This window comes from Corvus brachyrhynchos, unplaced genomic scaffold (assembly GCF_000691975.1).
Source record: "Corvus brachyrhynchos isolate BGI_N302 unplaced genomic scaffold, ASM69197v1 scaffold99, whole genome shotgun sequence".
Classification (NCBI taxonomy): domain Eukaryota; kingdom Metazoa; phylum Chordata; class Aves; order Passeriformes; family Corvidae; genus Corvus; species Corvus brachyrhynchos.
In genome coordinates, this window is record NW_008239778.1 from 1,499,941 (window position 1) to 1,514,737 (window position 14,797).

The following is a 14,797-nucleotide window of genomic DNA, read 5'->3' on the forward strand; positions in this document are numbered from 1 at the left end:
AATTCCGCCTGTCAGTCTCAGCAATTCCCTGCTTGTGACAGGGATACCCACACATGGAATTAGGGGAAGCTAAATTACTGTGGGGTATTGTCTGGTTTACAGAGAAGCCTTGGAGGGAGTGTAATACCCAGTTCAGGGTTACCAGGCTGAAGCCTCCAGCGAGGCTGCAGGATCTGAGTCAGACTCGTGGTCTGAACTGTTGGATCAAACATTCCCATTAGCAAACAGAAAGGGAGGCAGCTTTATCTTAAACTCCAAATTAGGGGAAGCTAAATTACTGTGGGGTATTGTCTGGTTTACAGAGAAGCCTTGGAGGGAGTGTAATACCCAGTTCAGGGTTACCAGGCTGAAGCCTCCAGCGAGGCTGCAGGATCTGAGTCAGACTCGTGGTCTGAACTGTTGGATCAAACATTCCCATTAGCAAACAGAAAGGGAGGCAGCTTTATCTTAAACTCCACATCTGGGTGGTCTTGCTGATGAATTAAACTGCAAAGACCCTGTGAGATCTCAGTGCTCAGCTTGGGGGGAAAAAAAAAAGCCTGGGAATATCTTCTGTAGTTGAATGAAAATGCTGCTTGTTGTGTAGAAATACAAAACATGAATTCAGTGCAGGATTCTCTGCAGAATGATGTGGGCAGGAATGGAATAAAACAAGTCCAGTTCACCCCAGTAATCCACCTGGACTTTGATAAACCAGGTATGAAAGCATCATTGCCACTCTGTGTGAGAACCTGGATTCCCTGGATGAGCCAGATGCCAGAGCTGCCATGATCTGGATAGTGGGCGAATATGCTGAAAGAATTGACAATGCAGATGAGCTGCTGGAGAGTTTCCTGGAGGGTTTCCATGATGAAAGTACTCAGGTAAAGTTGCAGTGTGCATCTTATCTGTAGTGTTTCGTGCAGTGTGTTTATGGGATGGACAGTAAATGTTATTGCAGTGGTCGGACAATACCTGTCAGTGAAAGCTTCAATATTGGGCTGAAATAAAACTCTTGGGAATCTGCAGTTTTGCTTTATTGTCCGTGTCTCCAAAGCTTCCCTTTTTGGAAGGACAGGACAGAACTGAAGGGTGTTCAGATGTTTCGTATTTCTTGGGGGAATGGCTGTACTGGGGACCAGGACTTAGAGGAATAGTGGTAGAGTGCATCACAATATGACACTGATGCCTTTTGCTGGTCTTAAAATCAAGGGTCAGACATGGTTAGAAGAGAAAAAGGGATTTTACCTTGGTATTTGTTTTAAGGATCCTTAGGTGCACACGTCCAGGTCAAATGCACTGAAATGCACCCCACAATGCCCCCCCAAAAGATCTGGTATATCATTATAGGTGTTACTAATCAGCAGATCTATCAAAGATTCCCCAATGAGAGGCTGGAATGAGCCCCCCTCTCCAAGGAACCTTCTCCTGGATGGTTCTATCTTAGTTTACAGAATGTGTTCTGGAGAGGACCTTGGGCTCTGGGGCACACTGATCCCTACCTACTAAGCTTCCAAAATGTTGAGTCTCCGAGCTGAACAAACAAGGCCAAGAATGCAGGCAAAAAGCACTAAGAATACAGAAGTTGTAAAAGGTATAACAGGGGTCTAAAAGAAAAGACAAAAAATATTTGTGGCATCAACACAAACCTCAGCGTGCTGCTCAGGGACTTGTCTGCGAAAGTGTTTTGCAACAGGCAAGACTCTGAGTCTCATTATCCTCATTATGGCAAAGAATAGGGTCATGCTGTGAGGAAACTGAGGTCTTATGCTTTATATCAGTAAAAGACATGGAGATTTGGGAGATGTTGCTAAAGTATGGATGAGTTTTTAATCTCTCCTGCGCCTCTCTCTCTTAGGTGCAGCTCACCCTCCTGACTGCCATAGTGAAGCTGTTCTTGAAGAAGCCTTCTGAGACACAGGAGCTGGTCCAGCAGGTCCTCAGCCTGGCCACACAGGTAAGGCCAGGTATCCAATGACCCAGAGCCCTGCAGACTGTGCTGGCCTGCTGGGTGATGGCTCCCATCTGCCAGGCCAGTCAGCTTTGCAGTAGGTTGGATTCAAGGGTGTTCCCTTCTCTCCCAGAGAGACTCTATTTAAAAGCTGCTCTGTGCCTGTTACTATCTGGAATCTGCTTTCTCCTTCTTAGCTCTTGCTTTGTCTGAATTCCATCCCCATTCATTCACTAAATGGAAAGTTAGGGACAGTGTAGAATTATCAAGAAACCAAAATTCTTTCTCCTTGAAGGTGGCTTGCAGTTTAAACATCTGGAGCTATAACAGAGGGAAGGAGCCTGGCAAAGACTTTGTTCTGTGAACAGCAAAGTTTAAGCAGTGCTATGAGAAGGAAAGAACTGAAGTTTGGGGTTTTTCCTTTGTACTTGGATGCTGTCAACCATGGTGGCAGCTTTGCTGGAGGCTGTAGCAGTGGGTTAAGATCAGGGATTCATTATGCATGAGGTGCTGAGTTATGAGCTCAGATCACTGCAGGCAAGGCTGGGCTGGAGCTGGCAGACACAACTGCTGTGGTTCTAGAAGACAGAAGTGGAGATGTCCTGGTGGCAGGGGTGGTAAGATCTCAGCTGAGCTTCCCACACTCCTTGGCTGCAATGACTTGGGTAAAGTGCCCAAAAAAAGCGGCTCCTCTCCAGATCTGCTGTGTCAAGAGATAACAATAGTCTGCCAGCTGAATGTGATTGTTTCTGAGTAGAAAACCCGGAGTCAATCATCAGCTGGCCTTTTTGATCCTCTGCTGCAAGAAATTGTGGCTGTGGACTTACTGCACTTAAACCTTTTATTCATTCCTTTGGGGATTTGCATTGGTCAGCAGCAACAAACCCATGACCTGCTTTTCTTGCTTCAAAACCTGCTATTAGGCAGGATCTGAGCTGCTCTTCAGAGAGGAGTGGGCCAAGGGCACGCTGTGTCATTTGTCTGAGCCAACAGAAGAAAGGTACTAAGTGTTAAAACCCACTGTGCTGAGTCACAAAACATTTGATGGCACCCTCAGAATATAGCAGGCGTCTGATTTTTTTTCCCCTCTGTTTGTCACAAATGTTGATTCAGTCTGGCTTTTTGTATTTTATATGAATAATAAGTCAATGTGGGATAACTGGCTGTAAAACACTGAAAACCCTTAAACTTTGAGGTCTGATTTCTAGGTAGAGATGGTGTTTTTCACTTGAGTGGGAGAGTAATTACACGTGTGTTTCTTTCCCCAGCTTAGGTATCGTTGCACTTGGAATGTCTCAGGGTTTGTCTGCACAGCAGACTGCAGGTGTGGTTGTAGCAGGAGCCAGCTTCATCCAGGCAACACTGGTAAAAATAACAGTGGAGTAGCTGAGGATGGAAGAAACACAGGAATTGAGGTCTCAGACCTCTGCATTGCTCTTGTGGGGCAGTCATGGGTGAGCTGAGCTGAGCCAGGGGTGCTCAGAGAGAGACCCTGGAGAGGGGAGAATTGGGAGAGAAATTGGGAAAGGTTTGACCCTCGTTTCAGTTTCCAGTGTGGTTTTTTTGGCTGTGGGAAGAAGACGACAGCCTTGAATCTGTAGGTGCAAGTAGGAGAATGTGGTCTTTCATGTGTGTCCTTGCAGAAACCCTACCTGATCCTGAGTGCAGAGTCTGGGAGGGATTGTTGAGGGAAGAAGGGCATAAAGAGTCCATGATTCTACCATCAAACAAAACCAGTTCTGCAGAGACAATGTGGGAGACAACAGAGAGATTTATTTAGGTCCTTACAAGCAAAATGAGCTCAGCTCAGTCTCATTCCAAGAAGAGGTTTGAGAATGTCTTGAGGCAGATGGCAGATGCAGGTTCTAACAGGTCAGCAGCAGCAATGAGAGCACAGAAGACAAAAAGAAATGCCAAGAGGAAGGCTGGTGAGGTGTACAGTATTTTGCTGGAATTTTATAGGGAAAAAAAAACCCTCAGGAACATTTATCCTGTTATTCTGCCGATGTGAGGATTAAAAATCTGAGCTCTTGTTTCCGTGAACAGTTCACTACAACATAAAACCACAGCACCTCCCTCTCCCTAGAACATTATCAGCAAACCATCCCCCGAACAGTTCACTACAACATAAAACCACAGCATAAAACCTCTCCCTAGAACATTATCAGCAAACCATCCCCACTCACTTTGCTGCTCTGGGCAGAGCTGCTCAAAGAGGAGAGAAATAATTAGCACTTCATGCAGAGGCAAAAGTATCTGCAGTAAAACAAGGGTCTTATTGACAGCTGGAGAACTGATGAAGTATCCTAAGTGTGTATCATTAGCATCTCTCCATACTTCATTAGATAACTAAAAGGCAGGATAAATAAGATTTCTTTTGCTCTAAAGAATACAGCTTGTTAAGATGTGGCTCTGCAGCATCTTTTTTGTCCAGCAGTGCCCTTGGGTAAGTCATATTTCCAGGGATCTTGGATCATTCTGCAGTATTGTATGTCTGCTCTTAGTATGCAACAGTCATTGCCACTCATGTTCTTTTCTCCTGGATTTCTCCTAACACTTAGTGGCAGGAAAGTTTGGAAAGCAGTTGGTAGCTCTGTGGTTTGGGGGATATAAATCCTGGGCTTTTTGCTCCCTTACCAGCTGAGCAGGAAGTCAGGCATTAATACTTTTGGTTTGCGTTTTTAATTTTAAGATGTTCACCTCAACAAGCAGTTTGTAACATCATTTGGAGATTGGTGGCTGTGGCTGCTGGCTGGTTGGGGTTTTTTAATCCAGCAGAATCACTGCTGGAAGAATAAAATGATTACAGGCATTAGTTCACTTCAGCCCTGTGAGTGATGCATTGCTTTGTCTCAGGATTCTGACAACCCAGACCTGCGGGATCGTGGCTACATCTACTGGCGCCTTCTTTCCACGGATCCAGTGACTGCCAAGGAAGTGGTGCTCTCAGAAAAGCCACTGATTTCTGAGGAGACTGATCTGATTGAGCCAACCCTGCTGGATGAGCTGATCTGCCACATTGGGTCTCTGGCTTCTGTGTATCACAAACCACCCAACGCTTTCGTGGAAGGGAGCCATGGGATCCACCGCAAGCACCTGCCAATCCACCATGGGAGGTGAGCTCAGGCAGCCCTGGGGATCATGGGCAGGGTTGGTTGTTTCTTTCTAGAAAACAGTCCAAAAAAAGCAAAAATCTTCTAGAACACCCTAGTGGGATTTTATTGATAGTTTGCAGGTCATTCAAGGGGCAGTTTCATGCAGAATGTAATCCTGGGTATGGAGCTTCTGAATTCCTGGGTCACAAAGGCACAGGAAGTATCAAAGTTCCTGTGTGAGGAGAAGCTGGGATGTTTTTTGAGAAGACATTGGTTGTAAGTGCTCTTGACATGAGTTTGAGTAGAAAAGCAGCAGCTTTGGATGAGTGCTGCAAGGAGGACTAGAGTGAGAACAGGCATCTTTCAGAAGATGATTTGGTAGGAGCTTTGCTTCAGCAACAGCACAGCTTTATGAGCCTGTCTCCTGGAATGCAGTATCACTTTCCTGGAACAGGCAAGTACAGGGATCCTTCACTGCTGCAACGTGACATGGAGAAGGATTGGTGACACTCCCTTTCTCACTTGGTGCCTGTAAAGCAAGGGGAGTGCAAAAGCCATCTAAGCCCCATCAGTGTTAGGGCTTAAAAGAAAAGGGTTAGACTGGAGATGGTCTGCCTGACATTTGGGAGGTGGGGGAAATGCTTTGGCTCGTTGCCTGGTGCCTTGATGCCTCCCTGGGATCACAGTTCTGGCACCAGGTTAGTTCTGCAAGAGCAGGCAGTGCCTTTGTCCCAGCTGGGGCCGTGTTGCTGTTGGGCCTGTTCCTGTGGCCCCTCATTCAGGTGAGCAGTTGCTATTTTCCCTAATGGTATTAATTACAAAAATGAGTGCATTTTGCAGCAAGAGGCAGAGCACCCAGGCTTACCTCTTAATAATATTCCCAAAGTGACATTTGGAGTGCTATTTTTTGCTGTTGCACTGATAAATCAGTGTGCGATGCTGCTTCTTTGCTATTTTCTGACACCACTTCTCTGCTATTCTTAGCAGCTAAAGCTATTTCTGTGGTGGCTGGCTTTGGGAAGCAGAGTTGTTTTCTCCCTGCCTATGAAATCAAGTCTGGCTGCACTGACCCAGAATCAGCAAGCACAAATCTACCAGTTGGACAGGAAAAGCAGTGGCCACTTCCCTACCTCTCCTAATCAAAGATTTGTCTCAAAATGAGCCGGGGTAGCTTTGGCTTGCGGTTTTACCAGCTTCACTGTACACTGTTGTTCCAAGTCACTACAGAAAATAGCATTTTAGGGGATTTAGCTCAGAGAATTCAGCTTTTTGAAGGAGCAGTTTATTATCTTCTTGCGTGTACTGTGTATGTGCTTGGCTCTCGTTGCTCATGCTCAGTCTGCTGACCTTAAATATTTTCTGACTTGGGCAGAACCACTGCTTCAAAAAAACCCAGAAAACAAACCTCCAGGCCTCAATCAGCAGTGGGAAGCTGTGGGAAGGTCTGAGGGGCGCTCAGCAGAAGCGTGCTGCACACTGATCATGCTGATGCAGTGGTAAAATTAAAAAATGCCTGGGGTTAATTTAATGGCACACCAGGCTTCTCTGATGTGAGCTCACCTCAAGATGCCCCATTATTGGGGTTTTCTGCATCAGTTTAAGGCAAGTTAAAGGTGTCCAGTGAAAGATGAGTCCAAACAGTTGAGGTGAGGTGATTTTCTGTACAACTCCTGCACTCCAGTGACCATTCTGGTGGCTGACCCATGTGGTAGAGACTGATGGCACTGTAAGATGGGAATGGGGAGATGTCCACAGTGAATGTGGTTTAAGAGGGTGAGGACAGTGTTGCCTTGAGAGGTGCTTCCCTGGGTATAAACCTAGGAGGAATTTTGGTTGGCAGAGCACACTTCCATGGCGTTTTGATTAATTTCTTTTTCGTTCAAAGCGCTGTAGGACGGCTTTCTTGCAGCTCTCAGCTGATGGGCAGACCCATTGAACAGCTCACAGATGGTGAAATATTCCTGCCTCTTCAGTGAGCCCAAGTGTCACAGAGCTGCAGATGTATCCCAAGGGTGGGGGAGAAATGTGATTGCTTGGCAGTGTTTCCTCCTGTGGTGGCTCCCACCACTCCTGCTCGGCCATAATTCAGCTGGGAAATTTGGGGAGATGTTAACAGGGCTCCTGGGAGAAGCAAGTCTGGTTAGACTTGGGCAGGAGTCTCTATTTCCCTATTTCACAGGCAGCTACAGGAAATTTTTGGTTCTGGTTCAGGCTGTGCATCCCTTGTGACTCCAACATCTGGGAACTGCTGGGGGCTGAACTCATAGGGCCAAATCTCCAATTCACACGGCCAAACCCAGGACTGTAAGGGGGAAATCTTGTATCAAGTCTTTTTGCCCTTTTTAACCCACATATTCTTTATTAATTTCTTTTCTTTCAAAGAAAATGCAAAGTTGTTTATAGAAATCTCTTTAAAGAGACCCATTCTCCACAAATGGAAGCTTTGGGGTTTTGCTTTTTTGAAGCAAACCCACTTAGCTTTGTCCTCTCCTAGTTTCTTGTTGGCTTTGGGGCAGCAGCAGTTACACAAGACACAGAGGGATTTCTGTGTCTCCATCAGGAGAGGGATGAGTAAGTGTTGAAGGGGTGGAGTGTTAGAGGGATTATATCCTGGGAAGGAACCAAGTGGTTTGTGCTGTGCCTCTCTCGGAGAGGCTGTTCCTGTTCCCAGGCTGGGGGTGGGAGTGGATCACAGTCACCACCTCTCCTCAGGAATGCTTCAGGGAGCAGTTCAGCACACTCAGCACTCTCCCTGCTGAAGGCAGCAGCAGAAAGGACAGCTAATATTAGTGCTATTGGGGCTCTGAAGCTTTTAATGCAAAGAAGCTTTCAACCCTTCCTGCTGCTGCCTGGTAACTAATTCATTCTGCACTCCTTATGCTCTATCTTTTCTCCTGGCACTGGAATTGGGAGCAGCTTATACTCTGTGGCTGAATCTTTCCCTTCAATAGCTGAATAAGGATAAGAGAATTTTGGCTACTCAGAATCAGGAGCTGCAGTGCTTGCAGAACAGCCCTGGTGTTAAACACCTTGTCAGAACACTAATTCCCACAGCAATTGTGTGCAGTTACCTGCTGGCTGCAATAACATGAGCTAGAAATCATTCTGGAAACAGGGTATAAAATGGGTTTTAATTATCTAAAATATGAGCATCTCTGGATTTAAAGAATAAATACATTGTAGTGAGTTCTCCAGGAGTTACAGTTATTTTTTTTTTACCCTCTCCTTGTTACCCAATTCACTGACAAATGAATATAAAAGATATAAAAGGTAGCCAGACTGCATATGATGATAAATTCTGGAAGCTGTATAATGAGTGTTTCTAGACTAGTAATTAGCATGCCTGCTAACTCAGAGGAAAGGAAATTATTGATAGAAGGGAGGAATCAATTTTAGATTGAGTTTTTCAATTAGAAAAGATGGATGGACCTTGTTGCTGGTCAGGAGAAGGTGATTAATCTAGATCTGAGGGAAGTGGTGGAGTTTGTACTGGTTAGGGTAAGGGCTCAAGGGTTTTATCAGTGTTAGATCTCTGAGAAAATCTGGATTATTTATTTTTCCCTGTGTTTCCATGTCATTCTGAGGCCCAGTGGGTTGAAAATCATCTCTGTAGGTTTATTCTGAGGTAGGAACTGCTTATTTTCAGTTCTGCAGCCCACGTAGTACCCATGGCTCTCTGTTTCAGAGGGGGTCTGTGATTCTCAAGGTGGGTAGGATTCACCCCTTGCAAGATTCCCTTTGCTGGGCTGAAAACCATGTACAAAGCAAGGAAAACCTTTGTGCTCAAAGTGGTGAAGAGCCACGTGCCATAACCCTGCCTGGTGCAGGACAGTGGCCACATCAGCTGCTGGGACCACCTTTTGCCTGGCCTCTGCTGCTGAGCCACCTCTTGCTGTGTTTGCCCATGCCGGGAACCTGGAACTGGAGACCAAAGGTGTCTGATATTTGTCCTTTCTGCTTCTTGTTCTCCCCCCACAGCACTGATGCTGGTGACAGCCCCGTGGGCACCACGACCACCACAAACCTGGAGCAGCCACAGGTCATCCCCTCCCAGGGTGACCTCCTGGGTGACCTCCTCAACCTGGACCTGGGGCCCCCCGTGAATGTGCCCCAAGTGTCCTCCATGCAGATGGGTGCTGTGGACCTGCTGGGAGGAGGGCTGGACAGCTTGGTAAGCAGCACATCCTCTTTAGCTGATGGAGATAATTGGAGCTGTGCTTATCTCTGCAAAGCCTTGATCATTTGTGCTTTTAATGCTCAGTGAGCCGAGCTCCCAGTGCTGAGTCCTGAAACTCCAGGAGGATTTAACCATAGTTATTGTACTAACTTTCAGCAGGCTTTTCCTGCTCTACAATGCACGTTGCTGCATGCTGTAGAATCCCCATGGTCAGTGGATATATTTGTTCTGTGCTTTTTCTGTCTGCAGAAGAAAACCAAAAAGTTGTTTTAAGGATGTAAAAGTCTTTCACTGCTTTCTATTTAAATCAGGCTCCCTTTCAAGGAGGCATTTATTCCACCCAATTCCCAGCCCTCCTGAATTTCAGTGCTAAAGCTCTCAGGCTGTAACCCTGTGCCTTCCCATTTGTGTATTCTCCAGAGCATGTCATGGTTTAATATCGGTGACATTTTAATTGCGGTGAGGTCAAGAGGGAGCTCCCTGTGCAGTCCTCCCTGTGCCAGCGCTGCTCACAAGGCACCTGCCCTGGCACTAACGGGGTCAGGCTCCAGCGGGAGCAGTCACACCTCCCTTCTGCTCTGGGGAGTGAGCTGGGCAGGAACTGCAGTGAGAACATCACTTAGCAAGCAGCCAGCAGCAGGGCAGAGAGGTCAGTGCTGTGGTTTTTAGGCTGGTGGCAGCCAAGCAGTCAGGAGTGGTGACTGTAAGGATCATCCTGGGAACTGTTCCCAAGGCAAGGAGCACAGCACACAGATCCCCAGCTCCCTGCTGGCTTCCCCACAGGGGTGAGAAGCACTCCTAGGTGCATTTGCACAACATAAATCAAATAAGACTGCGCCAGTGGACATAGCTGGGTGTTTTTCAGACCTGCAGTGGATTTGTCTTGCTTGAGGTTTGGCTTGTGGTAGTTGGGCTGGGTTATCTCTGCCTGGTTTAGGTGCACTTAGAGTTCTGAGTCAAGCTCTGAATAACAGAGGTGGGAGGCAGCTGGATGAACCCCAATTCAACAAATCCTTATCTATCAAATATATATTTTTTTAAGCTGCCATAAAATTATTAAAGCAAATGTTAAACCCATTTCCAGCTCCAGTGCTTCATGGGCTAATGAGCTGGAAACAATCTAACCCTTAATGGCACTGACACAGAGGTCAGAGGTGCTGCAGGCTCTGCACTCTCTAACCAGAGGTTTGTTTGGTTAGCAGGAACATTGCTTTTACTGGGGATTGGCAAAATGGTCAAGCTGGACTTGCTGGGAAAGCAGGCAGTGAGCCCAGAGCAGTGACCTGTGCAGCCTTTCCCTGCACTGCAACACATGCCTCTAAAAACCTGGGATTGGGAATTAAGGCATTGCAGAAGGTGGTGCTGCCTGTGGTGCCACAGGATGGTTTGCACTTAAATTCCTCTGTGCTGCCTTCCAGTCCTCTCACAGTAACCCTTTGTTTCTCATTAGTGTCACACAAATAAATGGACACAGCAGAACTAAAACTTGGTTTTGGGAGAAGAGCTGTCTCGCAGCTGGCATTAATGGGCTTAATTTAGTGACCTGCTTTGACAGTGGAGCTGTTAGTTGAAATGGTACCTGGCTTTTACTTAGTATTTTTCTCAAGCCTTAAGTACATCCGTGGAGTTATGGAGTGTGAGCTGACAAAATGATCCTGTCTGGATGGGGAGTAGCTGTGCCTGGGGCTGCATGGCCAGCGCTCTCTCAGCTGAGTAGATGGGGAAGCACTAAAAACAAATTCTGAATCCTGGTGTGGTTTTTGAAGGTGGATGCTTTTGATTGGAGTGCTGTTGCATCAAAGCTCCAGCTTTTCCTTCCCTTGGTCAGTCTCTTTTCTCACGTAACAAGTGACAGGATCAGAGGAAATGGCCTGTGCTTGTGCCAGGGGAGGTTTCAATTGAATATTAGGAAATCTGTCTTCACCAGAAGGGTTTTCAAGCACTGGAATGGGCTGTCCAGGGCAGCGGTGGGGTCACTTAAAAATCGTGTAGAAGGGGCACTTGGGGACGTGGTTTAGTGGTGGCCTTGGCAGTGCTGGTAATGGTGTGGAGGTCTTTTCCAACCTAAATTATTCTAGGATAATAAGCTTAATTAGTGAGTGAATGGGATCTCTGTGCTTGTTTGTTGCTGTGGGCACGTGTTGAACAAGTCTCAAGCTGGGTTAACCCTAACCTGGTATTACCCAAATTGCTGGGAAGTGTCCTGGGCTGCAGGGCTTGCCAAGAGGATTGGCATTTGGACCTCAGGCTAATATTAAACCACATCTGTGCTGTGCCAAAATCAGTCTCAAACTGCAGATCCCACAGGCCTGATTTCTGTGTGTGGGGAGGAGGTGAGACACATCCCACTGTGCCTTTGAAGAAGGGCTGAGCTCTTCACCCTTCACCAGGGATCAAAAACACCTGGGGGCCAGCAATACCTGAATTGTTCTGCTTTGAAACTTCCCTTTCTGGTACTCCTTAAGGTTTTTAAAATACATTTCTTCCCCTGCTTTGTTGGGCTGACCGAGGCTGCACGCTCTGTGACGGCGACATTGCCTCAGTCCTGTGAGTGCCTCAAAGGCAGCTGGAGGTCTGGAAGAGGCTGCTGGCAGGATCTCAGCCAGTTTGTCACACCCACTCAGTGGCATCTGTTGATCCCCTCTTCTACCCCCTTGTCTTTGGAGGGGTGTCTCATCAGAGGGATATTGTTGGAGTGAAAATCCCAGTGGGACTAACCCAGAAAGACCAACAGCAGCGTTAACTTCCAAGGAAAGCATCGTTCTGTATTTCCATTTCTTAAACTGTGGGGTTTTATTTTAATTCCGGGTATTTAAATAGAGACTGTGTGGTGTAAAACCTCATAAACACCAAATTAATATTGTTCATTTGAATTGTCCTCAGTATTGCTAGATATTTATCCCCATGACCAGTGAGACTCCAGCTGCTTGAGAGGTTAATTTCTTTAGTGAGTAAATCTTATTTTATCTCCATAGTGAGTTCTGTAATTGGTATTAAATGTAACATGCATGCACAGATGCTGAGCATGTGTTAACAATTAAAAAGAGGAGAAAAAGGACCTTTGGTAAAAGAGCGTTGCTTATAAGCAGAGCAGACTTGCTCTAGAACTTAGGGAGAGCTGTTTTCTGGGGAACAGGTTGTGCCCCTGTTTGCCACCCTGGGCAGATCTTGTTCTTCTCTGCCCAATTTTCTTTTTGTATAAAATGGTGACCAAGCCCACTTTACAAAACTATTTGGGCTCTCCAGCTCCACAGTAGCCATACCAGTCACTGATGGGGGAGAAACAAAACTTCTGGGACAGCAGAGTGCTGGGTGCAGAGCTGTGCATCCCGAGACCTGGAATCTGATGCTTTTTTCCCTGCAGGTTCCAGTCACTCTTCCAACTCGTGTGCAATGATGCAGTGCTTTGCAAGATGTCTGTCTGTGCTGACGTGACATTTTTGCCTTTAAACCTTGTTGTGTGTTCATTTGTTCTGCAAATCCAGGGAGCATGAGAGCTCTGTGGGCACACTGTGCTTCCTGGGAGCCCCTGCATTGAATGGGAGCAGGGCACTGTGGCCAAGAGCCAGGAAGGCTGGCTCTGGGGGCAGAGCAGTAAATCTGCAGGAATGGACAGGCTTGGATTGTCTGTTATGTAAGGATTTTATTTAATACTCTAGCCACTCATCTACAAGAATATTATTGATTCGAGACTGGCAGCTGGTCAGGTTGATTTATGTCCTAAACTGAAAAGCTGCTTGATAAACACTGAATATCCCCAGTTTTCTGTAATACCTGGACTGGTTTGGGCTGTTCCAGGTGGGGTTGTGCCCCTCTGTGTAATCAGGCTGGATTTAGGGGGGTCTGACCCCAAGGATCTGTTCCACACAGCTCAGGGCTGTGTCCCACCACTGCAGTGGGATGGAGCGTGGGAGCTGAGCACCAGCTCACCCCGAGCTCCAGGCACCATAGGCTTGGCAGCCTGGGAAGAAAGCCCTGTTGCAGCAGTCTGAAGTGCCTGTCACATCCCAAAGGCTGTGAGCAGGGGCTGCTGGTGTCACTCCCTCCCTGTCTGACTGCTTTCAAATGGAGAATTCAAAGTCTGGCCTCAATGGACAACACCTTGGAGTGTTGGGGTTGATTAGGGACTCACCAATGTTTTGTAAAAAAGTGACCTCCAGTCTGCCCTGGCTGCCACATTCCTCTCCTGGCTCTGCAAGTGACTTGCTGCGTGTAATCTTTGGAAAGTTACTTCATTTACCTTTTCCTGGAACTGCAGTGGGAGCGTGTCTGTGCCAGGTCAGCCCCAGCATCCATTTATGCAGCGGATGTGATGCTTTCCCAGAGTGCTCCTCCAGCCTTTGACAAGGAGCTGAGTGACTCCTTTCATCTGGGCTGTTGAGGTTTGATGAACTACAAAGGAATCTGTTAAGATTCCTGACAAAGGACACGTGTCCATTGCTGGGGCAGGGCTGGTGTGGAAAAGGAGCTATTTTGGTGAGTTACTCATTCATATCTGATTCAAATCTGTTGTAGCAGTCATAGGACTGCTAGAGCTTTGTGAGCTGATTGTTTTTTACTCTTTGGAGAATGAAAATGGTTAGGACTCAGTTTTGCTTGCTGATGGAAATCTCTCAGCAGGGTAAAGCATTAGCAGCAAGTGCAGTGAAACTGGTGACCATGGTATTGGCAGCGTGACCTGCCCTTCAGCAACTTTGACACAGCTGTCCCTGGTTTGGAGAGCAGCCCTTCTGCTCTGCAAGCCTGGCTTGGTGTGCAAACACACAGAATAGGCAGCAAACGAAGCATTCCAGTGCCTCTGTGTGAGCCACAGTGGTGTCTGCAATGAGATCCCTGCAGCCCATGCACACACACCCTGTCCTGCAGCTCAGGGCTCTCTGACAGGATTAGGCTGCACCAAGGGGGCTGCCAGCAGCCCTGCTCTCAGCACCTCACCCCATTCCTGGTAGGTAAATGCCTTGTGTTCCTTGCTGCCATGTTACTGAGTGCAGGCAGCACCTTGAGCTCTGGTGCCTGACTCCTGATTTGTGGTGTGAGGGAGCGAGGAGGCAGCAACTGGCCCCTCTTAACCCATGAATTGTGGTCCGCAGAATGCACAGCTGCCCTGGAAGCCCTGATTATGCTGTGGACACAAGGCAAGGCAGTTGCTGAGCAGTGGTTGTTGAAGCTTCTGTCCCTGGCTCCACCCTCCCTGTTATTTTTTGGTGCTCCAAAAGCCTCACGTCATTTTGCAGAAGTGATTGTAGCCCCTCAGGATCACATGAACACTTCAGCAGAGTCACTTCATTACAAGCTGCTGTTAAGATGCAAATAAACCCTCCTAATGCAGTAACTCCAGCATTGCTACACTTCATAAGTCAGCATAACTGCTTCCAGAGGGCTGGAATTGCAGGGCAAAGGCTCTCCAACTGCAGAGCAGCTGCGGCGCCGTCCAAGCCAACTTGTGCAAAGTAAAGGTGCTGATGCAGTTTGAGAAGAGGTGATGGCACTGGTTTTATTGATACAGGGTTGAGCCCAACCTCTTCTTTAAACCCATGTGGCTGCTTGGGTGCTGTTATGGCAGGACAGGTTTGGAGGAAAAAAAGAGCATTCCTG

At 47.1% G+C, this 14,797-nt stretch overlaps 1 protein-coding gene across 2 annotated transcripts in view; it reads left to right on the plus strand.

The window, feature by feature from the left end:
* Positions 1–14,797, plus strand: part of AP2B1 (adaptor related protein complex 2 beta 1 subunit) — a 74,826-nt gene that overhangs the window by 28,983 nt on the left and 31,046 nt on the right. For both annotated transcript variants that reach the window (XM_008640365.2, XM_008640363.2), the window contains exons 10-13: positions 698–863; positions 1,838–1,936; positions 4,787–5,046; positions 9,004–9,196. In XM_008640365.2, the coding sequence (XP_008638587.1) occupies positions 698–863; positions 1,838–1,936; positions 4,787–5,046; positions 9,004–9,196 (718 nt within the window). The remainder of the gene's footprint in view (positions 1–697; positions 864–1,837; positions 1,937–4,786; positions 5,047–9,003; positions 9,197–14,797) is intronic.